At 35.6% G+C, this 27,698-nt stretch overlaps 1 protein-coding gene across 9 annotated transcripts in view; it reads right to left on the bottom strand.

Moving 5' to 3' along the window:
• Positions 1-27,698, bottom strand: part of GRIA4 (glutamate ionotropic receptor AMPA type subunit 4) — a 384,719-nt gene that overhangs the window by 104,929 nt on the left and 252,092 nt on the right. For all 9 annotated transcript variants that reach the window (XM_045838595.1, XM_045838603.1, XM_045838639.1 and 6 more), the window contains one exon: positions 4,477-4,661. In XM_045838595.1, the coding sequence (XP_045694551.1) occupies positions 4,477-4,661 (185 nt within the window). The remainder of the gene's footprint in view (positions 1-4,476; positions 4,662-27,698) is intronic.

Below are 27,698 nucleotides of genomic sequence, written 5' to 3'. Positions count from 1 at the left end.
TGTGCTATTTTTCTAAAGGAGAGAATATATTTTAGTAGGATTTGAGTAAATACTTTTTGTTTAAACCACAGTTAACCAGGTAAGAGTTACTAAGTAGAACAGAAAATGTATCTCTTTTGCTCATCACTTTAACTTCAGCAGAGCATGGGGCCTGATCCAAAGTGGGAACTCAAGAAATATTTGTACAATGAGTGAATATACAGAAAAGGCCACTTGACTGAAGTTTAATCTTTATGCTTCTTTTCAGCATATGCCCCATGTGTAAATCATATATTGCTTCAGGATTGAACACAATTATCAGAAAGTCTTCATTGCAAATAGCATTATTGACCTTTAGAGTGAGAAAGGCTTTCCTGGATCATCTCAGCCCAATGCTCCTCATTTACAGTAAGGAAGGAGAAGAATCATGTGTGAATGGATTCACTCACTTTTGAAAAATAAACAATTTAAGATTTCTTACCCATCCCTCAAAAAGTAAAAACCTTTATCTTTTCTGGACAAATTATAATTTTGAGGCAATAAGTGAATTGACCAAAGAACGCGTCAGAAGAACACAAGCCCTCCCACTGCACGTTGTGACAACGGCAGATCTCAGAGGATGAGCTGAGCCCCTGGGAGCTGGGTGTCCCCGGCAGCAGGGCCACAGAGACCCAGCCATAGGCCCTTAGGTGGTGTTCCTGGTGGAGTGAGCTTGTGAGCAGCCGTTACCTTCAAGTGCCATTTGGCTCAAATGGTTTTTGATGCTAGAAAGATGAATATCAAGGTTTTGTTGCTTTTTTGCTACTGGGTTAAAAATAAGAATCGAAGTCTGGTACTTCAGTGTTCAATTGATAAGGTATTAGATAGAGTCCCCAGAGACTCTTTTTGAGTAATGAAGTTCCAGATTTAAAACTAATAGATATGTGAAGATAATGTTTGACAGTCTCCTACAATATGCCACTTATTTTGATATGAAAACAATTGATTTGCTTCAAGTTATATTAAGCTATTATGAGCTATTCTATAAAATAATTGATGTATTTTCATAGCAAGAAAACAAGGTGAGATGAACAATGCCATTGTCCAAAAAGATTATATCAATTTTAGTAGAAATCAAGATTTTTTCTTTCAATAATTGATCAACAATTCAACAAATACTCAAAAATGTTTTTAGTTGTAAGTTGCTTTTCAAAGTTTTGTTCCTTGCTGATGAGTAGACCAAAATGCCCATTAGATTCAGATAGCCAAACATAAAGTTGGTTTTAATGGAGCCTGATGCAAACAAAATGGCAAAAATCTAATGTAGTTTTTTATTTTCTAATGCTTTATTTTTAATTTAATTTTATTGTATTTTTTGCATTATTATTTAGTCCTCTTAAATATCTCAGTGAGAGATATTTACATAAATTCCTCCATTTTTCCTTAAACTACAAGTTCAAATACCTGCTTTGAGGCTCATTTTTTTGGAATGTTTGAATGAGAATGTGGCTGACTGCTATTTTCAATGGCAATGCATTTATAAGCCTTTGCAACAGCATGGATGGACCTGGAGGACACTATGCTAAGTGAAATAAGCTAGTCTGAGAAAGACAAATACCTTATGACTTCACTCATTTGTGGAATATAATGAACAAACTGAAATAACAAGGAAAATGGGGACAGACTCATAGATGGAGAGCAGAATGACAGCTACAGAGGTGTGGAGGGACTGAGCAAAGAGGAAAAGAACTCATGGACATGGACAACAGCGTGGTGTTTGCTGGGGGTGGTAATGGAAAAAATACAATTAAGATCAAATTTAAAAAAGAACTGATTAGTTCATTGAATAAAAATAATTTGGAAAACATATACTGAAGATTTCAGTGTTTGTCTAACTACAGTTGTCCACTATTAATTTTGAGAGAAAATTGTGTAAGCTATTTACATTATATGTTAAAAATTGATACAAATTAAACCATCAAAAAAAGGATTTATTAACAGCATGCTACCATAATATGAAGGGCATCCATTCTTCTGGAAATTTCCCCTGATCTTTATTGTAATAATTTCACCAGCTTCTGAGAGAGGGATATATTTTTCTGATTAAAATTCCTTAGTATTTCACTTTTTAAAAAATGGATCGATTCTTTAAAATTGTTTTCTTTTGTTATCCCCATTTACTTAAGATGTCCTATCACAGAGGTAATGAAATGCATTTACAGATTCCTGACAAAATTCTGGATTATCTCTTGTATTTAGATGAGTCAAGGGTAAAACTCGAAACAATAAAAGTGATTTTGCTTAGAGGTACAATGAATTAAAATGTTGAAAGTAAAAAAATCATTTCAGAATCAGAAATAAGCCTTACAGAGAAATTTTATAGGACAATTAAGAGTACATTATAGTCTCACAATACAGTAGACTTTGTTATAATTTATGAGATTTATACATGAGAGGTATTTTAAAGGGAAAAAGGTCTATTATTAGTCTCATTATTACTATGCAGTCATGATGGAAACCTTTCAGATTCAGCAAGAATAATAGATATAGAAATAGAAATAGAAAAGGTGGACATTCAAGTTTTCTAAGTTTTGGGGATGTAATGCACAGCATGGTGATTACAGTTGACAATATTGTATTATATCCTTGAAAGATACTAAGAAAATGGACCTTAAATGTCTTCATCCACCCAAAGAAATGATAATTATGTGAAGTGGTGAACCTATTAACCAATTTTACCATGGTAATCACTTCACCATTTATTAGGGTATTACATCGTCCTGTTGTACACCTTAAACTTACCCAATGTTATACATAATTCATATCTTAATAAGGCTGGCAAAAATATTTTTTTGAAATGACAGTGAAATTAAAATGTACAGTTCCCTTAGCAAGAGCTTATTTAAGGTTTATTTAAAGAGTTAATCCAAATCACTCGGGTGTGCCGACTTTCTTCTTAGAAAACAGCTAAGCCTCCGAAATGGGTCAGTGTGCTTTCGGCACTCAATTGCTTCCTTCAGACACAATCTTTTAAGCACAGGTGCTAAGTGGAGGGCCTTTCTGAGCCTCACTCAAGCTCTGACAGGAACTTGGCAATCCAGGCAGTTCTTAGAATTGACAGCAGTCTGGGATTCATGAGGAATTATTTACAAAGCTTCAGTTGTCCAGGTCAAACAACTCAAACTCTCGACACAGGCAAGAGTGGGAGAGAGGAAGAATGAGAGTTGGAGCTGAAGTGACCGTCTTGTAGTAAGAGAGTTTTCCCCTGGGTTCCACAAATACACATTTTAAAATTTCATATACCCTGAATCATTACAACCTTAATAATTTGGGACTCTCTCAGGAATAAACCTGAGTATTGTAGATGTTTATAATTAATATTTTCCAATATAATACTAACATATTTCTTCAATCAAGCGGGCTTTTTCCCTGCTGTAAAGGCTAACAGAAGGTGAATACACTGACATTTCCTCTTACAGCATGCTCTGGCCTCACCAACTCTCTAAAAGAAATACCACATTCCTTTTCACTTTTAATGTTTACAAAATCTAATATAGCTGAGGAAGGAAACTTACAGCCTCTGGTTTAGTGCCCTTCTATAATGAGAAGGATCTGAAACATGTTGATTTGGAATAGTTGTGTATTTATTTTTATAAACAAACCTGCTAATGAGTAAATTTACTACTACAAATGAAATTATATGATTTTGTAGATAACATATATGAAGCAAACTAACAAAAAACCCCCCATCATGTTATGATATTGATTGTCTAGCTAACCTATTATAGATAAAATGAACAAACATTTCTAAAACCACTAGATGGCGATGATTCACTGTGAATTTGGCCAAATACAAGCTTTCAAAGCGTGATCATGATGCGCAGGTTACAGGGAAGGCAAACGCTATCCATTATTTGATGATACTTTCCCATCACTCAACACAATGACAGAGCTCTATTTTTTAATTTCCTACCAAGCAAATCAACAAATATTTATTGAAAGCTTTATTCAAAGTATCTTCTTTTGTGTGGTGAGTTGAAAACCACCTTTCCTGTGGTGGTAAGGTGTTTACACACAACATCTAGAAGAAAATCTGCTATGCACAGTATGCCACTTAATTTCATTTTATTTCATTGCTTTACTAATTCATGTTCTTATTTTCACGTAGCGATTACTCTAAAGGTTAGAAAAAGCACACAGTCACAAATATTACAGTTTTCAAATATTTTAGACGGTATTAATCTTCAAAATTAATGTTTATGATGACTCGGGGCCAAGAGGTCTTGATGGTTCACAAAATGTTGTTTGTGTTGTGTGTTTTAAAATGTCTGAGAAATTGTGGTCTTCCCTGCATTGAGACTTAAGAACCCAAATGGTGTTTGGTGATAGAAGATTATAAATTAGTGTTGGAGACAAACCATAGAGTGAAAACTTTCTAACTACACACTTCAAACTAAATGGTTGGAAGAAGATGCTGACAGGGTCTAGGTTAATAATAACATAAAATCCAGGACTTACCTGTTCTAATATGTTTTGAAGCCTCTCTATCTCACAGTCTATTACAAATTTCTTCTCTTGTCTTCTATCAAGTTCTTCTAGAAGTTGTCTATAGCTGACATCATTAAAATTTTCCACACATATAGCGCTGACATGCCAACCATTTTGTCCTGCTTTCTCCATAATAGCTTGAAGTATTGAATATCCTAGTGGGTAAAAAAATTCATACTGGTTACTAAAAACATCCTTTTACTTCCCTTTAATAATGTGTGCAGACACTGATTCTGTCTCAACATTTTTATGTTTCAAAATATACAATAGATGTTTAGAAATATAAAAATCAGAGTGGTTATTTGCAAATCATTTGTTTTGTTTTGGTTTGTTTTACTCAGGGCAACAACACCTTTTAGAATATCGATTAAATGAAGTAGCAACATCCTATTTTAAATAAGCTCTCAAAATCTCCCTCTACTGAGGAATATTACATTGCTTTAGACACATTGTTTGATAATATTAACCAAAAACCAAATACAGTACCATCAGCGGTCAATAACAATTTTGTACGTATTTTCTGGTGATTTTACATACTAGATAGAATTCATTTTGAACATATGTTTTGATGCTTCCTTTGGGCAAGGTAGCAGGAGAATTTTTTAGTTCAACTGCAGAATATAAGTTTAAAAGGAACAGTGTTACGTTGACAGTAAGAGCACCAGGAAGTCCCCCGCACTGGCCAAGATGGCACAGGGGGTGGTTCTTACACTGAGTGTACTAAGAACTAAAAAGATGGATGGACAGGGCCCCAGGGTGCTGACAGCTAGAAAAATGATTGGAGAGAGAACCAAGCTCTCCCCTTCCTATCCCTGAGCTTGAGCAGGACGGGGGTGGTCTTTGAAACAGGAGCCCACCATTCTCCCAGGGCACTGCACTTTCCTTTTGCACCAGCACCTGTCTCACAAGTTTGATTTCCTTGCTGCAGGCAGCTGAACCTATGTTTTCAGTTACAACAGTGCAACAGTATTTCGGGAGGACCCACTGCTGTAAATGGGGAAGGCATTATTTAACTCTTCCTCCTCTTATGGCATGGGAGTAATGTTGAATGGGGATAAATTAAATGACACATTAGGTGAGGCACTGAGTACTCAAACCCAATCTAGTAGAGTAAATAGACATTAAAAGGTATAGCTGTACATCAGTTTAAAAAGCACAGTGATATCTATGCTCAAGGTAAAGTGTTGATCCAAGGGAAAATTTGGTTAATTCTGTCTGGATGAGACAAGGAAATACACCATGGAGGAGAAAAAATTTGAACTGCGTTTTGAAGGTTGAGAAGGCACATCCAAGAATGCTGAGGAAGGAGGTGTGTTAGCTGGAGACAGGCTTCCAGGGAGGATTGGATAGCCTCTACCTTGTACTTGGTCCAGATCTCTCTGAATATGGAAGGGAAGTCACAGGTCTTAGTGTATGGGTTAAGGACAACGGGGCAAACTTGTGAGTCCAGCACTTAGAGTATTTCTTCATACCAACATTGTCTTGGCCTCTCACTTTTTCCAGCTTTCAGTTTTAAAATGAAATGTGAAAGAAAATGGAAATATTATTTGAATCTACAAAGAGCCCTTCAACAAGGATTGGTTAAGATCAGAGCCTGTTAACCAGCACTCCCCACCTCCCTGCACTGTGGCTTGGCATACAAAATATGCTAGCCTTTTTAAAGGTCTAACACTTATTTGAGCTCATTCTGTGGCAGCTGCCTACAGTTTCTCCCTGTTTTGGTCCCTGGAGTTAGAGTGGAGAGATGGGTGGATTAAAAGTGAAGACTACCTGGCTGGATGGCTCAGTGGATTGAGTGCTAGCCTATAAACCAAAGGTTCACTGGTTTGATTCCCAGTCAGGGCACATGCCTGGGTTGCTGACTAGGTCCCCAGGAAGGGTCATGCAAGAGGCAACTACACACTGATGTTTTTCTCCCTCTCTTTCTACTTCCCTCACCCTCTCTCTCTCTAAAACAAATAATCTTTAAAAACGAGTGAAGACTGAAAATGACTATAAAACACATATAAGGGCACACTTATCACTTTTCATTGGTGTGTGAGTCTTAGATTCAAAGATTCTGATTTATAGATATGTCTTTTATAAGTTGGAGTTTCAAACACTACAAATGTTCTGTTAATATCAACAGATGGATATGATGATGAGATCATATTTGAAATATAAATTACCTGATATCCTGCCAAATGAAATATTGTGGCAGTCAGGATTCATTTTTATCTAAATGAAAAAAAAATTCCCCAAAGAGAAGTAAAGAGGGCATGTTAATTACTATATAATAATTTTGGTGTATCTATTGCTCCACTTAGTCTTTCCTTTTGTTGTGCATGCCTGTAATTATCTTTTCAAATCTTGCCTAGATTATCCCCTCCTCCCCACCCCAAACTGGCACTCTTTCCCTTGCTCCCTGTTTGCTGTGAGTGTGAGACGGTGCTGAGTCCTGTCTCACTGTGCATGCTCCTGCCTCATTTATTCTGTTTGATACTGGGACTTGCTCTCTGGTAGTAAGTGAGGCAATGCTCCTTGTGTTCATTTTGACACCTATTAACATATTCTTTTAAAATGCCAATTGGCATTTTACTATTCTTTTCTACTTTTACTTATTCTCATACCAAAAAAGACTGTTTGTTTGATTTTTTTTTTTTTGCATGTTGTAAAAACAGTAAACATTGGCCACACATCAAAGTAGCTTCCTGCTGCCTGGGAGCATTCCCAGCTTGGCCCAGTGCTTTAGTCAATGCTCCACCAACCCCCACCCCACCGACCCCATCATGTGGTTTACAGGCTTCATGTGAGTATTAGGCATCCAGGTTGTTATTTTCCTGCCTATAGAACTTTTACACTAATAAAATTACAAATTTCACATTTTGTTTTCTGCTATTTCAGATTTACAAATAACATTATAACTGATATAAGACAAAAACCTTAAGACAGAAGCCTTTGTTACACAGAAAAGAAAGTTGGCTGCCTAAAAAGAACCATTAATCATAATCAGAAATAGATGGCATCTTTTCAATGCAGTGCAAATGACACGCAATTGCAGTATCAGAACTTGGCTGAGAACTTGAATTCTGTAGTAAATTGTGTTTGATTTTAATATGCTTTCCTTTTTATTGCTACTCAGATCTGTGCGTCTTACTTATTTGCTAAGATAGTTGGGAATACATCGTAAATCACAGAAAATACTGCTGTTGAATCTATGATTATGTAACTTAACTGTTATATAAACTGGAAAATCACAAGTCAAGTTATACTAATTTTACATCAGGCTATGATTTGTATCTCCTAGTTGTTAGACAATATGTAATGCAATATTGTGGGCCAGAAAATGGATACTGTAGTTTTAGGTGAATATTACACAACTAATGGGAAGTACTGCAAGGTATCTTTTAAGTCTTCTTTAAAAATGCTTTCTGACATTTTATACCATCTAACTTATTGAAAACTTTCTATATCCAAGATTCCCTGAGGTATGACAAGATGATTTTGATTCCACAAAGAATTATCTGTCTAGCAAAACTGATACTTAGTAACCAACTATTACACAAGTTATTTGATATTGTATAAATAACTTCAAAAGAACCAAATTGATTTTATTAGAAGAGTACTGAGGGCATAGTGTATACAAGATCCCATTGTGGGATTACGACAAGTAGTTAGAGACTTTTTTGTAGCTATTAAAGAACACTATTAATTCCACATACACATATTTTTAAATGTTCTTCTGTCATGCAATTATATCATCAATTATGCTCAGTAGAATCGTAGTGATACAAGCAGTCTTGAGCCACTGCATCCTCACACATCAGCACTTCAGTGCCATCCATGGATAATGACCTATTTCGGATGAGTAATATCATCCAGAGCCGTGGCCGCTAGCAACAAGCCGAGCTTATTTATTTGATGTTCTCTTTTGATTTGACTATCTGTGAACAGTGGTGCAGGAGGAGAATCAGGGGAAATTTATGTCAGGGTGGATATAATCTCACAAAGAAGGGAGTTATCCGTGTGCTATAAAGAAACTTAATTTAGCTAAGAACAGAAAAGTGTTCATAATGCTTTATAGTTAGAAGGTCATTGGTGCATTCCTCAGAAGCAGCATCAGTGGAATGCTCAGTAAAGAAGTCATATTTCACAAGAGTGAGAAATTGAGGAGAAAATGAGAAGAAGTGAGAAGGGAGAAATTATCAAGGAACATCATCAGGGTCATGAAGGCAGGACACGAGGAAGCTATTGTGATGGATACGTGATAAAGAAACATCAGGCTGGCGGGACCTGGATGGCCTGGATGAGAAGATTGGGTGGGGGTCTCATGAAGAGCGGCAGGCTTAAAAAGAAGTGACAAAGGGAGATTGCAGCAGTGTGGACTTCCTCACCATTAGTGCCTCTCTCATTAAACTTGTAAATTGCTATGTAGGTCCCCACCACTACACCATTGATTTCTCCAGTCTGACACAATTACCAGCAACCAAAATGAGGGCATTTGGACAGAAAGTTGTGTTATGTCTGGAAGTGTACTTCATGCTGTGTATAACATCATCCATAGAGAGGAATAAGAATCTGTAGTCCTCACCACATTTCATGCCACTGTGTTGGAACTGTGGAGCAGATATAGTAACCATTTAGTTTGGATGGTTTCCAAAGCAGCTTAGGTACTAAAATAACATGTTGAAGGACTGCAGTCTGTACTCCAAGGTCTCGGCATGCACACAGAGTAACTGACATTGTAGTTTGGATAAAATTATCAGCAGCAGTGACTCTAACATTTATTTAAGCCATTGTTCAGGAAGGGCATAGTGAAAATAAGCAAAGATATTCCAACTTATACAGCTTGAAGCCATATACTTAAACCTAAGGTAAGATGGAATATCTTTAGTTTTTTCTTTTCTACAAATAATCAAGAGTAAAAATAGAAAATCTGTCTTCACAGGTCTTTTGGGTACTGATTTTTCTTTAAGTCCCTTTATACTTTCTAACAATAACACTTAGTGTCTCCTGATTCTTACATTGTAGTGTTCGTATGTAACTCAGCTGACATCATATAAGGGGATTTGATACTTTAATTTTTAAAGTTTTCTTTCAGTTGCAACTCAACCTAACTCTTATTACAGGCACACAGCAAGTCATTTCAACTATTTGCCACAGGTTCAAGGCACTCAGCAGCTCATCTCAAGCATACCCCAACATTATTTTTACTTATGTCTTTAGGGCTTTTCTAAAACTGGGTCACCGGTAAATTTTATTAGAGTACAAAGAATGGGTGAGCCCATTAAGTTATACATGCACTGTTCACATAGCAACTAAATTGATCTTTGTAGACTGAAACTCAATGGCACTTCCTTGCATGAAGACTTCAGTGTTTTCTTAATCTTTCATGATACATAGCAAAATATGGTTATATTTGTCCCCTACATCTTTAAAGACTTGTTTCATGTCACTGTTTTCACCTTCCTATCACCTAGCAAAACTGGCCTTCTCAGATGTGCTAGCATCTCAGATGTACCATATAGCTCTTCCACAGTGCCTTTGCACATGATACTGCTTCCTCCACTTTCGCCTTCTTTCAGATTGTATCTCAGATATCACCTACTTTCTGAGTAGATCATTTGTCTGTCATATAAACTCTTACAGCTTTCCATATATTTCTTTCAGATATTTTGACAGTAGCTCCTAACTACACATTTGAATGATGTTATTAGTGTCTTTTCCAGCCACTATACTGTTTCATGAAGGTAAGTTCTATTTCTGTGTTCACTACCTAGTCCAGTGGATGCTCAGTATAGTTGTTTGAATTCATGAATAAATTAATTGGAAATTTGAGGAATCAGGATGTTAAAAATCTTGGAAGTAAAAAGCAATGTGTCAGTTCACATTCAGGAACTTCAAATACTTCATTTTATCTGGTGTGTTTGTAAACACAAGGAGGGTGTGTGGAGACTTGGTGTCATCTGTGAAAAGAACTTCAAAGGCTGGAGAGCTAAGCAGTCAAGGGACATATCATAATGACATTCTCTATCTGCTGATAGAATTTTGCTATTACTCTTCAGGGACCTTAAAAAGAGAATGACAAGACTGAATGTGTTTTAGCCTGATCATTTAGCTGAGTTCTGGAAATTACATTACATGAATTTAACACAAGAGATGGGACAACCAGATAGGAGACCATAATTAAGTAATCCAGGTGAGAGTAGATTCTAGATTATGGGGGCAGGCTCAATGAACTTGGTGATTGATGAAACATAGGGAGAAGGAGAAGGAGGATTTGTGCATAACCAACATCTGTGCTACTGATGGTCATTTTGCTTTTGTTTTCAGAAGGAAGGGTCTCTTAATCCTTTTTTGATCTCTATTTTTCTATTTGGGTTTCAGGTGTCAACTGACTCCTGATGGTACAGTCCTTGCAGCCAACTTCTTCACTGCCCAAAGCAGTGTGCTAAATCATGACATTAACTTAGCTGTAGACATTAATTTTTCTAGAGGTCGTCTCTGTAGATTTTGAATATTTCCTAAGAATAAACTGAACCTCTTTTGCTTCCATTTTTTATGTCTTCAGTACTGTGGGTATCTATTTTTATCTTTTTATAATAGAAGATAATTTCTTTATGCAAAAAAGCCATTCTTTAAAATTTTGCATAACTTTAAAATCAAATAACTAAAGAGTGATTTCCTAATCAGAATAAATGTATAGCATTTCTATGTAGATATTATTTTTCTCATAAATATTTTATATTACCCCATATACAATTCAGAATTCTGATTTTATCTGTCTTTGATATCACACTGTATAAAGTTCACAATTCAAAAGCATAAAAATGCAACATTGTATCCTGATAAGGGGATTAAAATATACATTTGTGAATTAACAGACATCTAGACAATATTTGTCTCATATTAAGCATTTAAAGTACATGAGACTTAAGTTTGCATGTTAAATGTATTCAACATGATAAAATTTGGGGAAGGAAAAGTGTTGTATTGAAAACACTTCACCGGAGGGATGTGACATGGTCTTTAGCAGATGGAAGGTTTCAGAGATGAGCTATGTATGTAGCATAAGGCAAAGGCAGAGAGGCAGGGAGACTGAGGAACACTTAACATATTCCTAATAATTCACAAACATTGAAATAAAGAACAAACTGACAGTAACCAGAAGGGAGGAGGGAGGGGACAGTGAGGAAAAGAAAGGGGAGGATCAAGGAACATGTATAAAGGACCCATGGACAAATCCAAAAAGGCGTAGGATTAAAGGTGGGAGGTAGGGGTGGGTAGGGCAGGGGAAAGTGGTGGCGGGAAAATGGAAACAACTGTAAGTGAACAACAAACAATAAAAATAATTAATAAATGAGTTTGCTGGAGTGGTAGATTCATAAGCTATATGATGTTCTATTATATAATTGAACCTCTTAGGAGTGCTGTGAAGTATTATCCTCATCTTGTAGGGAAGAAGCAGAGATCAGTTATGTGATATATATCCATCATAACCCTAATAAGTGACAGGGCTACAATTTGAACTCAGGCTTTTTATACTTAATTAAGTCTAGGGACATTTTCACCACACTTTAGCCAACAGCAGATGAAATGGGAAAGGAAGGTTGAAGTTGTGTTGTGTAAACCTTTAAATAGCAGTTATCAACTCTTTGTCTCTCAATACATTTCCTATTTTAGCATTTTCTGACAGTGCTATCTTAAAAACATATCAAGAAACTATCTACATGGCCACCACCCAGCCCCACACCACCTCTGCCTGTTGTCCAGCTATTGCGATGACCTCCTTACAGGTGTCCTTGCTCTGCCTTTGCCCCTTTAGACTATGAATAGCAGTGCTGACAGCAAGCAGATCATATCACTCAGAGCTCAAAATTCTCTCATTGCCTTTTTCCAGGGCCTGCATGGCCCACACCTCTGACCTCACCTACTGCTCTCTGGCTCTCAAATATCACCAGCTAACTGGTCTCTTTGCAGTTGTGACAGTCTGTCACTCTTGCACTTCCGTTAGGTCTTTAGCCACATGCCCTTCAGTGAGGCCGTCCGAGGCCACTTTCTCTAAAATTTCAACTCCCTTCCTGAGATTTCCTATTTCCCATCTATGCTTTATTTTTCCCTAATACTGCCATCTAATGTAATATACATTTTATTCCCTGTACTGTTTGTTGTTTATTGTCCCCACTAGAATGTAAGATAATGAAGGCAGATTTGGTTTTATTCACTCTGCTAGAAGAGTGCCTGGAAACTAAAAGGTATTCAATAACTACTTCTGAATAATTAAATACTGAAAGTTTAATTTTACTCCTTTGGCAACAGGGAAACACTGGAGGCTTTGGACCAGTGAAGAAGCAGATTTATAAAATTCCTTTCATAATATTAGTGGAAATGATAGATTCACCTAGAAGAGAAGGAAGAAATGGAATAATCCAAATAAGAGGTCACTAAAATTAATTCAAGTATAATGCAATGACTCCTTTAATGTGGATTGATTTTGAAAAAAAGGAAGAAAGAAAAATGTTAATATTATAAATTCTATCATTATTCCTTCATTTTGTACTTATCTGTACAAGAGCCAGGAGATTTTTCATTACATTAGGTGGAAACATATGAAATTGCTATATTTGTTAGTCTAAAATATTCAAATTTCAACAATGTCTTATGTTTTAACCTAGAAATAGCTTCTGAACTGATGATAAAGAATGTTAGGTGGAATTACAGTGGCCTGAAAAATACTTAACTTATACATTTTGACCCCCAAGGAATGTGGTAGATAAACTTCTAAACTGGGGCAGACGAAAGTCATGACTTGTGGGAACCAGGAGTCCCGTCCAACACACCTCAGCAAGTCCTTAGAGTTTCTGTGAAAATTGCTCTGTAGTTTTCATTATCAATCTTCATAGCAACCATCTTGAGATATTAATAAAACCTAAAACAAGCTAAAAAATCTAAAAATTAAGTGAAGTGTGAAATTTTAGAAAGAACTCTATTTTAAATGATAAAAGCAGAAATATTTTTGGTTCATAAAAACAAATCCTTGTTTGTGAACTTGGAAAAGTTGGGCCATTGGTTGAGGGGGCAAGATAGCCAGTGCTCTACATAGAATTCTGGTTCTTAAAAGGTGAATTAATTTATTATACCCTATGTTGAACTTTGAGTCCAGTAGAGCTCATTAATTAATCATGAAAGCAATCACTAGCAACGAAACACACAGAAGTGTTTCACAACATATTAAGTATCAGTTTGTTATATTCACATGCCAAACTGTGTACTGTAAATAATATTAATTTGGATCTGGCTTTTATACACAAAGCCAAAAGCATTCATTTTGGTTGATTTGAAAGTGATATTTTAAAATGTTACTTTTGTCTTTTCTTTAGAAAAGGAGTAGCAGTACATAATTTTCTTGTGGTGGTTCTGGTGAAAGGGTATTTGCATACCATCACAGAGATAATTTCTGTTCCTAGCAGGAGCAAACACAGGATGAAGTAAGTATTCACCATATGATTAGCCTAATTTTTACATCTCACTGAGGCTAGCTCAGTTCCAAGATGTAATTGCAAACTCCTGTCAGTGACTGTGAGAGTGAATACATTCAATTACTCACTATTAAATTTCTTTAGTGGGAAATGACTCTGGGGTGATCACCTGAATAAAGAGTGATTTCTTGAACAGCACACCCAATGATAAATGATGGGTTCAGGGTAAACTTGGTTACTTTTAGTGGCAAAAATTGTGGTTCTCGATTCAACAATATGGTCCTGAGCCAGGTTATTTGAATTTCTTATATAATTTACTTCTGACTTCTATGCAGTGAAGATGATTAATGTAGGATTTTATTAGTTATAGTAATCTGCTCTATAGCTGTTAATAAAAACCAGATTCATTCCCCATGGTAGGCTGAATGCAGAATGCTGTTGTCCATTTGAGGAAAACACTGTGGGAATTCTTGGTGGGTGAGGGAATTCCTCCCCATAACTCTGGAGAAATCATAATGTATAACAATCTCTCCTACCCCCTCAAAAAAACAAAAACAAAAATCTAACTCTTAGCCTTAAATTTCCCATGTGGTTCATAACCATTTCTTTAGGCTCTTTAGTCAGAAACCCAGGAGATACTCTCAGATTTGTTGCTCGTTCTTCTTCACCCTCACTCCAAGTCATCCTGATATTTCTTCCCAAATATTATATTGAACATATTTTATAAGCGACTCCCTACTTAGACTTTCTTTCAATTTTCATTCAATGAATATTTATTGAGTGTGGACTTTCTGACAGGCCATTTTTCTAGGGACTGCAGACATAGAAATCATAAACACAGTAAAATGTGTCTTTGTTCATGAAGCTGACACTCCAGTGACTGAGACCGGCCATAAACAAACACACAAATACATTGCTAGTATAATGACAACAGGTAGGTGGTCAGTGCTATGAAGAAAAATGAAGAAAGAATGGGACAGAAAGGCCTGGTGGTGATGATGGGAGTGGTGATCTTCCCACACCAGTCTCTCTCTATCTGTCCTAGGTAGGCACCCCTCAAGTCACACTGAAGATTCATAGTTCAGTGAATAAACCATGTTCTCTCTCACCTTAATGCATTGCAATGGCTACTACCCTGTGCTAAGAAAATCTGTGTTCTTCACACTCACTTGCAACTTCCAGTCTTACTCTAAACCTTAGCTTTAGTGTTAGGTGATTTTAGAAGACTTTTCTGACCTCATGTTGAGTTGACTTTTTTCTTTATATTCCCCTAGCTAACTGTTTGTACCACAATTACAGCTCATGTCTCACTAAATTAATTAAATTATTTATCAAGTAGGTACTATATGGCACTCTAGAAAGTACTAAGTACATAGTGAGTCAGTAACTCATCTCAAATATGTTAAACTATAGTAATTTTAATTGTTAGTTTACTTGCCTAGACCTTTTAAAGTATGAGATGACTTCTTAGTCATTTTCGTTTCTTTAGTTTTTTTTTCCTAACAGAAATAAAAGAATAAGTTCAATAAGAGTTAGATTAAGTTAGATGGCAAGGGTAAAAAATCCTGCCTTTTTAATATTAACCACCCATTTGATCAATCCTATAACTATAAAGATAATAATTAAAATAACTAACAATTGTTAAAGGCCTACCAAAGAAGTGCTGCATTGAGTGCTTTATGGGCATGGTGTTACTTGGTCAAGGTCATTTAGCTATTAATTGATAGAGCTTTATTTTGTCTGACATTAAAGTCTACTTTTTATATTCTTCTGTAATATGGACTATAATACAATGAACACTAAATTCCATCCTGTTTGGGTTACTTATATTCCCCTATTAAGAATGAATTTTTTACGCAGAAACATCTCCGGTGGTGAAGCACTCCTGGGTGCTGTAGGTATTTCTGAGGAGAGCTGTGGCTCTGCTCTTCCTGTTGGGATGTGCTGGCCATTTTAACTGCAGCTTCACAGGGGCGAGAGCCTTCTTCCCTTCAGCACCCACTCCCCAACAGTCTCTGGCAGATCTGGTCCAAATGTCACAACCACTGAAAACATACAATAATGAACAAAGTTTCTTCCTTCACAATAGCCTGCAAACGCTGCCCCATGGTCAAGTTCTCTCTGTCAGGATATCAAACATTAAATCATAGAATTAGGTCACCTCTGGTAGAAAGCTCTTGAACTACTACTTAAATCTATTTATATGCTTGCCCAAGTTTTTCTCTTTTAGAAAGAGTCATAAAACCCTACAGGACTATTTCAAAAATTTTATTTGAATCACAGTATGGAATGGCTTTTGCTGATGCAGGGGTTAATGTAGGGGAGTTCTCTGAACAGGAATTAGGATAGTAAAATCAAGGGGTACTTGACATTTAATCAGATAAATTTGCCTGAAAATGATAATGGATATAGAAACATTTGTTCACAATCTTATAATTGTAACAAATTTGAGCCATGTTTGTATTACTAGGATGAAATGTCAATTGAAACTATTTATTTTTTCATAAAATATTTATAATAAGGCAGTAAGTCAGTAAATCTGTGTCTGCTTTGCTTTCTAAATCAACAGTCCACATTTGGGGCCACTGACAACTTGACTGAAACTCCGATTTTCAAGGTTCATTTTGATGAAACCAATGTCACTATCAAATTGTAAATTTGAATTTTATTTTTTAGTTATGATCACATGACACATTCTGTATAATTATAACAACTTTCTTTGTACGTGCTTTTTAAAATGTAAAATTTTAATTATGTTCTCTGATTATTTTAATCTCCAACTCTTTCCTCAAGGTTGTAATGTCAGTAGCGTAATTATAAAAAACTTAAAGTCAACCATTGTCTTTGTTCTGAGAAGCTTTTAGTGCTGGGTATTTGTGAAAATATATTTTAGTCCAGTTCTGAAAATGTGCCCATTTGCATACAGATGCTTACAGTGAAGTGAATATTCACAGGGGATGTTCCCCGAACTCTGCTAATCCTGAAGCATGCGCTGCTTTTTATGCAATTCCCCTTTCCATGTTTGAGGGGTCTAGCAATTGCTGTAGGTTGACTGTTCTTAAGCATTATTTCAATGTAATCAGAAAAAATAGTTTTTCCTATAAATGAAACTGAAGAATTCCAGAGTTCAAAGGATTTTTATTTTACCCTGGACTCACTTCTTTGTAGCTGTGAGGTGATCTTGTATCCAGAAGAGAGTGTAAGCAGGGTTTCTGAATTTTTTAACAGAATGTCAGCTCACCATCTGTTCATCTTTTACTTACAGCATATAGACTCTCTCTGCAATAGAGAATGAAGAGCTGACACATTCCTACTCCCCCAGCAAATCTGAAAGCTCATTGACCATTTGCAGCCCAAAGAGACTTTAAGGATTCTCTTGCTTTTTAAACAGAGGAAATGAATACCCCACCCTCCCCAATGACTTGTCAGAATATAAATGCTAGATGACACAGAGACCTCAACAAATGTCTCCTGACTCCTAAACAAGTATACTTTCATGTATACCACTGTCTCTGGTTCCTAGTAAAAACTCAAGTCCATCAATTGTATATATGAGGAAGGTGATCTAAAGAATATGTTATTCTTCAAGGATCTAATTCCCAGACATAAGTCTTATTTATTTATTTAGACCTTAGAATCAGATATTTTGCAAAGTAACAATAAAGTTTTAATATTCCTTGTGTATAAGAGAGAACCTCCTGATAAATTTCTTTTATAATGCAGAATGAGAAAAAATTTGTCTCTCCTAACCAAGATCCTAACCCAGATCCTCCTAATTTAGATCCTTTTGTAAGATAACATGAATATATGTCTTGCCAATTATATCTCGTTTTTTCCTTTGAATCCAAGAAAGATAAAAGTGAAGATTTAAGGTGTATCTTTCCCTGATAAATATAATTCTATTGCTTAATGATGCCATTTCCCCCATATTATTGCCCTAAATGGGGGCAGCTGTTACTATGTTACCAAATGTAAGTTAATTGTCACAAGTGTGTCAGAGTGGAGAATGGAGAAGTGTGTTTACAGATGCACCAGCCCTATAGGAAAATAATTTAAAATTATTGAGTATGGCTGAGTACTTATTGAATATGACTGAGTACTATCATCATATTTAACAATCATAAAAGTTTAAAGATAGAATTACTCAAATCTTATCTTACAGATAAGAAAACTTAATCTTAGGGAGAGTAAATGAGAGATACTTCTCAAGAAGTCAATGGAAAAACAAGTATCTGAAGAACAGAGAGTATAAAAAGTCATGCACAAAATGAGGACCCAGAAGAGACCCCTCATCTCCTTTTACCACGTGAGGTTATAGGTTACAGTGAGAAAACCATCATCAAAGATGGACGGGGAGAGACAGAGAGGACAGGGAGAGAAAGTAAGAAGGGAGGGAGATAGACAGTTTGAGATATGGGAATTCTAGATTCATATCTCTTTTATTTAGGGTACTAATTCCAATAATGAGGGATCCACCATCACCTAGTCATCTTTCAAAAGGCTCCACTTCCAAATACCTTTACAATGGGAGTCAGGATTCAACATAGGAATTTTGTGAGGACACAAACATTTAGACCCTGGCAATTACCCAGTTAAAGTGTGCCATTTGTTTCTCATGGGCATAACAAAACAGAGGTAGATTTGAGTCCAACAAAATACTTGTTTGGTAGAAGAAATTTAAAGGTGTAATTGTTCTACCTATCCTGTTATATCTCTCACTTTAATACAAATTCCATAAATTGCACGAGACAGCTTGTAACTTTCACTGTGTTAGCATTTCTTTCCATTATCAGAAAAAGCCTATGGCTATGTCCTTAGATGCCACCACTTCCAAATATACTGCATTTCAACATTGCTTCAAAAATTAACATGTAACACAATAGTTTGCAACTTCAAAGAGTACAAAAAAGGTTATATTCTGGTCCTCCTTATTTTGGGGTTGTACCTTAATAAACTCGCATTCCTTTTACATTTTAGGACGTCTATTTATAATAAATAATAAGCAAATGTTCTCCGTTCTCTTAGTGGTACATCATTTGTATGAGACGAATATGGTCTGAAAAGACAAAGCCTTTTGTCATCCAGTTGCTGATGAGGAAAAGAGAGTCTTCCTCTTTAGTTGCTTACCTACTTTGCAGTCTGTGCTAAAGTAGGTTATCAGATGGCACCTGCTCGGCATCACCTGCAGAACTATCTGTGTGCATGAGCTGTGCTGTAATGCTATACCTTCAACTTTTATTGAAGGTCTTTACAATAGGCAATGCTATTTAGACAGTTTCTGCATTTGTTGTAAATATCTTTAAAGAAAATACTTTTTACCCAATGTCCTCCAAATAAAGTCTCACATTTAACCGTTCTTTATGACTTCATCATCAGGATAATTTTTCTTCTAGGGAAATTTGTACTCAATATTTTGTGGTAACAGGAGTTATACAATCAGTAATGTCCTCTCCCTCATCCCCCACTGAGTAGCAGGCAGGTCAAGGCAAATATTACATTTGTTCATTATAATTGTTTAAAAAGTTGTGTTTGCGTATTTTTCTTTCTTCATTATGCTTTTGACTTCTGTTTCTTTTAACATAATTTACATATGGGTGTGTTTAGTGTTTAGATATACGTGTAGTGCATATATACATATGTGTGTAATTACAGATATACATCAATTCCTTAAATGTGAATTTTACAGTATATCATGCATATAGTCCATCATTATACTGTAAAACCAACCTAGCTCCATTTTGTAAAAGTTAAGGTGTAAATACATATAGGAGTAGTTTCTGAGGTTATTTTAGTCAATACCTCTCCACTTCTCTTCTTCCAAGTTAATTAAGGTTATTTTCAAAACAATTTATAAGCAACAACCTTTAGAAAAATCAGTAATTAAAAATGGACTTTGTTTTCCAAATTCCAAGTATGTTTTCTAACTTTTATAATTAATAAAGAGATATTATATACAAAAGAAGTAGCTAATACAGATTTCCAGAATATTCATATATTGTCTTCAGAATGTTTTTATACAAACGAAAGCATTCCAAGAAGGAACTGCATGAACATTTACTGAGTGCTTATGGTGTCCTGTGCTAAGGGCTTCATGTGGATTTTTCTTATTTAATCTTTAATACAATTCAATTTAATAGGTATTTGGCTACATTTTTTTCAGGTGAAGAAACAAAATTGGCAAACTTAGTGGCAGATTGTGTTTTCCAAGATAGGTATAGTAAAATATCCCTTCTCATAGATCTTCACACAATGTGAAATTGAGCCTCCTATCACACTGAAATGTGGGGCCAATTTCCTCCCCTTGAATCTAGACAGGCAAGTGACTTCCAAGGCTAAATCATAAAAGTCTATGGGGCCTCCACCTGGTTCCCTTGGAATGCTTACTTCTGAAACTGAATACCATGGTGTGAGGAAGCCTAAGCAGCCGGTGCAAAGGGAACATGCAGGTACTAACAGAAGACAATCCCACATAAAGTTCCTGCTGACAACCACAACCATCCACCAGACTCTGGGGGACAGAGCCTTTGAGATCACTTCAGTGCTACCCAGTCACCTCTAGAACCATATCAGGCAGTAATACAACGATGGCTATTAAACAACAATAGGTTAACAGAAGAGTGACTACAGTCACACAGCTAGTGGAGAGAGGCTGGACACGTATGTAGATAGTCCTACTTCATCACCTGCGCTTTTCATCATTACAGCACACTACATCCTATCGACTGCCCTCTACAGACTGTACCGTGGTGTGCAGGTTTTACATATGGATACGTGGGATGATGTGTGTGGAGCAGATGCAGCTACAGCAGTAGCGGCAACAGTAGCAGCAGCAGTGGTGCTCGTCTTCTCTGGGTAACCCCGCAGTGAGTACTCTTTTTCAAAAAGTGTTAGGTAATGGAAAATTTAACTTTTAATGTCTTCAGAGAAATCTCTGTATCATTAATGCGTTTTCACTGTAATGTAAATTGTAGAAGTTACAAAGACTACGTTATGCTATGGATGAATAATTAGCTTATTAAAAGTTGCTACTAAATAGTTGGTTCTTAATACAAAAGGTCCTGTTTTATGATTGCTCTGCCATTCATTAATTCTTATTTTCTTCCCTTCAAGGGCATTTAGGGTCTGGGATTTACAGTTGTAAAACATAACTCTCATTAGAATTCATAATTTCTAGATCTCAATATTTTATTTGAAGGGCTTCTTGGAGTCTGATGAAGTCAGAGAAAAATATAAACAAGAAAACCACTGGGCATGTTTAATAATAGACTATTTACCATAGAATAATCTGAAATATTTTCAAGCATGGCTGAAGGTGACCTCTCAAACTCATTCAGACTGCATTGATTACTTTATAAGAATTATAAGGGGAGCTTATATATTTCATTATGTTTTTAGCTCAACATATTTAAATTTGATTGCTTATTATAAGTAGAGTGACTGTGCAATTTATCACAAGAACTGAGGCACTTTCAAGAGTAAAAGGGGGCATTGTTAACATTATACTAGGCTATCAGGTGTAAAACAGGACTGCGTAGGCAAACCAAGATGTATAGGCCAGCGACCAGGCTAGGTCCTGACGGAAGAACAGAAATAAATACGGCACTGCCTGCAAATAGCTCATAATCTTCAGATTCCTTCTATGTTGTAACTGACAACTGACCAAATAAAAAATGCCAGAAAAAGTGACCAATGGTCATATAAAAGTCCAAAGGCATTACTCTGAAAAGATCTTTGTTGCCCGGGCTTCCCAGACTCTCCCTCATTGTTTTACTTGTTTTTATCTGGCCAAAGGTTAATTAATCCATGTCTCTGAGGAGTTACATATGATCCTCTCAACACTTCAATTTTTTAAACCTCAGAACCTTATAATATTAGAAATTTTGTGAGGCGTCTGGAGCTGGGGTGCCAGGAACCAGGAGCTAGTGTTTGAGATCAGAGAATTCCAGATGCCCAGTGTTTGTAGGTATTGGAATTTCATTGGCATTCCATTGTAAGGCAAACCAGGGTTTCTTGGTTTGGGAAGACATTGAACAGTGTTGCTTTTGGTTACCAAATGGGTTCAATGAATTCTATTTGTAAAAAGACACATTAAAGTATTTAAACATAGACTTTAATACACTATTTATTGAATTTTCCTATTTATTGCATATTTTATATTTTTCAAACCTATTTAAGTATTAACAAATAAACATCATAGGTTTTTTTTTTTTTTACAAAACAGCATAAACTGGTAGATTTGAACATCAAGTGGTCCTACTAAGTAAGTACATTCCACTTTGAACTTTAATCAGGTGGAGTCAAAGCACTTATGGCTGGGAGGAATTTGTGGAATTGAATCAAACTTCTGACATACTGTAGACAGAAAACCTGAACCAGATGGTTACAGGACTTGTCCAAAGCTGAAAGCTAGTCATGGGAAGAGCTAGTTAGTGGCAGAGAAGGGTCTACAAAGTCCTTTCTAGTGTCTCTGACAACATTGTACTTGTCCTTGGAGAAATCTGGACAGGGCAAAGCTGAGAACTTGACATTCTTTATGAGAATATAAACTCCCAAAAGCTTTGGGCAAAACAAAGCAAATGAAGAAAAACAACAAAACAAAACTATGCCTATTGAGTTGCCATTAGAATAAATCCTTTTAAAAAGCACTTAAGGATTATTCAAAAGTTTGGTTGTCTTTCTCCTCAGCATCGTGTTCTAGGAATGGATTGACATTAAGAATTTTTCAATCCTTTAATGATTGGTTGGTTTCAGACTCAGTGGAACTAAAATTCTACTTTCCATTGTATTTCATTGCTTTCAGTCTTTGACTTCTTTTAAATAAGTGGCTATAACATCTTCTGAAAAGATAAAAAGATAACCCTCAGTGTGGACTCAGAATTATCATGTGATTATCTCATGACCAGCTTGAGAAAGTTACAGAGACAGTATTTCTTGGTAGAATAACCTAGGAAGTCATTTATCCATATATGCCAGGAAAGTATGACCTAACCTTGTTAGATCTTGTACAATAACTCCTCTTGATTCTACCTCCAAAATAAATGTGGAAACTTCTCAGTATCTTTTCCTTTACTGCTCTGATCCAAGTTATCATCATCTCTCACCTCAGCAGTTGCAATAGCCTGCAAACAGCTCCTTCTGTTTAGGCCCTGGTTTCCTTTCAGTCTATTTTTATCACAGTGGGCAGACTGATCCTGCTAAATTGAAAGTCATGTTATGCTACATCTCTGCCCCAAATCCTGTAATAGCTTTCCATGTCACTAAGGGGAAAAAGAAGATTTTCAATGGCACTCTTCTCCCACTCTTACACTTCTTGGACCTCTTCTCACTAATTTGCTCAATTTGCTCACTTTGCTCAAGTAAATGGATTTCATTGCTACTCCTTAGTTATATAAAGCATAGTCTCTCCTTAAGGCTTTGCATATGCGGTTCCCTCTACCTTGAGTGCTGCCCCCCCAGAAAGTCATAGAGCTTTCTCACCTGGTTCAAATTTCACTCAGATAGTACTTTCTCAGTGAGACCTTGCTGAGAACCACATTTAAAAATTAAATTTAAAAAGTTAAATCAAATAGTAAAACCTGTATCCCCAGTTCCTAGTACATAGTAGGTATTCAATAAATATTAATTCATGAATGAAGGACAGTGGCTGGTGTCCCCATCAGCTGTGACATTCACAGCTACCAGCATTAGGCACCTCTCCTTGTCTCTAGCTTCTCTTGGGAAGAGTAAGTTCATTTGTGCAGATTTGAGGGCTGCATATTCAGAGTGGGAGGGACTTTGAATTCAAGGGCTCTGCAGTTTTTGGAATAACAGTAAACACAGAAATGGGGGCACCTATTTGAATTTTCCAAGTTTTTATTTTAACAAGTGAAGATGATTAAAAAAATACACAAAAATATTATAACCACCATCTATATCTGTATACTTTTAAAGAAGAAAGCCATTTTAATTGTAAAAGAGTAAGAAAATATAATCAGGATAAATAACATTTCTTCAAATTGAAAAGTTTGTTTCAGAGAAAGATCTCTCCACTGTCCTGATTGCTTTTTTTCTCCTGCCAACTCTGGAAGGTGGATTCTTAAGAAATCTGGGCTTTGGACTCCAGCTCTGCCCTCCTGCTGTGCACGAGTCCCAATGTCCAGAGGCATAGCCAGCTCCCTCCATCTGCAAGGCCACACAGAGAACAATGCCGTGCCTTCATTTTGCCATCAAAAGACAAATGGGTTTAAGAAAAAGTGCTGGGGTTAAGATTTGTATGTAGAAACAGAAACAAGAATAAAAATTTTAAAAGATGTAAGAACTTTTCTTGGGAATACCTATTATGTACACCAACTTCAGTTCAAGTGCCTGAATGCTGGCTTATTTGAAAAAAAATTGTATTGTTGAGAAATGAGAGTTTAAAAAAATCATTAAAAGATGTAGGAGGAATGTTAGTAATTGAAATTTTGCCATGGAGTGAACTAGAATCTTACAGAAGCCCAAAATAAAATTCAAATTTGTAAAGCTTCTCAATAAATAAGCAGCCATTTCTACATAGACTAACTCCCTTGCTTGATTTTAGAGCTTCCCTCAAGTTATGGGGTACAGCAGTGTGTTTTTTAGGATGTAAGATATTGATTATGAATAGGTCCACAAAGGTAAGAAAAGGTCAAACCTTTTGGTTAGTAATGGATGAAAAGGGACAGTTTGTGAAGCTACAGCCACACTAAAAGAGACAGTCAGATTTCAGTTTCTTTATAAGATTGGCTTTATAACAGAAGTACATTTCACATCATATTTTGAGTATCTAAGATGTTTGTATTATTTGATGTCAAAAGTTAAACTTAAAGAAGCCAGACTAAAATTGTCTGAGAGCCTTCTGCAGACAATCTTATGATATAGAGAGAAACTGCATTATTCAAAACTTCTAGGTATAGGGGAACAGGGCACTTTACCACCAAGTATTACACAGCACAATGGAATGCATTATGATATGTCAAAAGAGCATTAGAAAATGCCAAATAATGCCAAATACTTGGAGGTTTCTGCCAAAACAAATAATTTTCTGTTCCTCCATCATTATACTTTAATTTCCCCATACTATGCTGTTAATCTGAGGAAGAGTCTTTGCATTTTAAACAGAAATAATATACTTTGGGAGCATTTATTAGTGGTTCATACAGTGTGGAAAAAGAAATATATTTTAGTGTCAATAATATGATCCACTTTTTCATGGGTAATAATTTGACTATTGAAGATTTCAGATAGATCTATGAGGAAAGTCTTCTGTCCTAGAGTTTATATGGCAGAAAACTTTAGTTCAATTTATAAAAAGAAATACTTATTGACCCTAAAATGAATAAAAGCTATCATGCTTTTATTCATAATAAAAGATTATTAAAATATTTTAATCTACCATTCAAAGTAAATAATGTTTGAAATATAGTAATATCATCTATGAAAACTTGCCAAACAATCAAATTGTTTTAAGATCGATAATTTTTGTTTTGTCAATAATGACATGAACAATCTAGAAAGACCTACTTATTGCATACTTAACTAATTCAACATTTTTAAAACATTTAGATAAGGAAGCCCCAGGTTTATGTTTCCCTTAGTTATTAATAAAATATTATAAGCATAACATTAATAAAATAAAAATGTTGATCATGGTTAAAAATATACTTTGGAAATACTTCTTTATAAAATGATTATAAAAATTATAATATCCTGGTTAAAATACACTGGAGAAACATTTCTGTATAAGACAATAATTATAGTAATTATAAATAATTGTTATGTATACTATAGAAGACTCCTGAGGAATTTTATTTGTTCTTAACTGTTGTTCAACAGCATGCTATTGAATATGCTTGATTATGTGTACATAAAATACTATTTTTGCTAAAATGTCCTATAATTCTGATTTATGTTTCCTTTTTTTAGTAAAGTTGAAGGTATCAGAAGGATGTACATCATCATTATTTTTACTAAACTTTCAATATTTGACCTTTAAAAATAGTCTTAAAAACTAAATATATTAATTCATACCTGCATAATTATCCTTAGAACACCTCTGAATACAGGGCATGGAGGAAGTTATGATTATTCTCATTTCACAAGTAAAGAAGCTGATTGTAAGAATTTAGTATCAATCATTAGGAGTGAACTTAAGATAAAGTGTGAAATTTGGGATCTTTATTTTCAACCTTTAGTTTATTTATTCTTAAAAGTTATTGATTGTGCTTATATAAGATTTTGGTATAACATCTCATCCAAACATGCAATACTTTTTCAAGGCAAAGTGACATCTTCACTTTATAGTAAAATAAAATGATAGAGGTTAAACAATCTAAAAGAGATTAAAAAAGCCATTCATTATCACAATAAAAACAGGAATTGAGAAAATTTTGTTTCTCTAGGGCTAATTTTTAATACATATTTATTGAACACCTTTCTGTATTTAGGTACAATGATTTAGACAAGAGAACCAAAACTGGCCATGCCTGTGAACAGCTCACTCTGTATTAGGAGAGGCAGCAATCCTACTGTGTAGTAGGAAAGATGACATATACATAATTTCTGTAGAAGGCAGAGAGGAGCAGACATAATTTGAGATCTCCAAATACACTACTGTAAAAGTTCCATCACAATAATGTCTCATTTTCTAGAGTTAGTAGAATCTACCATATGTTTACTTCATAACATGAGAAAGAGAGGGAACTCAGCCATGGCAGCAGGGCAGACTGGAGGAGGCCTGGGTAGGGTGATGGCCTTGGCTGTCTAAATGGGTGGTGGCACTGGAGACACTGAGGAAGCCAATGAAATAGTGCTAGTAGCAAGAACCAGAGGAGTTCCCAAAGAAGAAAGCTGTGTGAGTGGGAGCCCGAATATCATTTTCATGAAACAGTCAAATTTTCAGGGTGTGTCATTAGTTATAAACCTGTCTGTCCCCAGGTGAGAGACAACATCTTCTTTAGTCCAATAGTTCCCTGAGCTGACGTGGGAGGCAGTGCTCCTGCCCCAGGCAGCCCAGGACTGTATCAGAGGTCAGGTGAGTGTCACCTTGGCTGCAGTGTTTTAGCAACAGTCTTCAGTGTCAGAGTCAGAACTCACAGTCAAGCAATTACTTGGGCCTGGGGAGTATAATGTATGTAATTATAAAGTAATAGGCTATTCTGTAAAGCCACAGTAGAAGAAACTCCTATTTTATTTCACAGAATGAAACAGGCCTGTGGTCCTATGCAGGTGCATGTGCTGCACCACCTTGTAGAAAAAGGGCTGACATTCCTGCTTAATTTGTAGGAATGGAGCTTCCAGAATTTATTAAAACTTAAAACACTTTAACTCACAGAAACAGACCCATAATTATTTGATTAGGTGATTTTATCTTTATTGAAAAATAATGTTAATGTTAAATGCTCATTTTTTAACTTCATTTTTGAGTTCTATAATCAGCTTTTTATCAAAGTTTAATTTATTTTAATTATCAAAACCTTAGTGTAAACTTGAAAATTGCCAAAAGTAGGTCAATAATTTTGAAGCCAATCTAAGTAAAGTGTCTTCTGATGAGAGTTGCTTTATCTTTTGAGTCCCATTACGGGTGTTTTGGGAAGATAAGCGATTGTATTAGAAACAGAATTAATCACTCTGTCATGTTCTCATTTAGCACTGCGCATCACAGTGATAGTTCTTGTATGGAAATCATAATATTCCAACACTCAAGTTTGCAATATTTTTGACTTAAACGATGATATA

Source organism: Phyllostomus hastatus, unplaced genomic scaffold, assembly GCF_019186645.2.
Source record: "Phyllostomus hastatus isolate PE091 unplaced genomic scaffold, TTU_PhHast_1.1 phas_contig_113, whole genome shotgun sequence".
Taxonomy (NCBI): domain Eukaryota; kingdom Metazoa; phylum Chordata; class Mammalia; order Chiroptera; family Phyllostomidae; genus Phyllostomus; species Phyllostomus hastatus.
The sequence above is the reverse complement of the archived record's forward strand: the minus strand, read 5'-3'. Positions and strand labels throughout refer to the sequence as shown.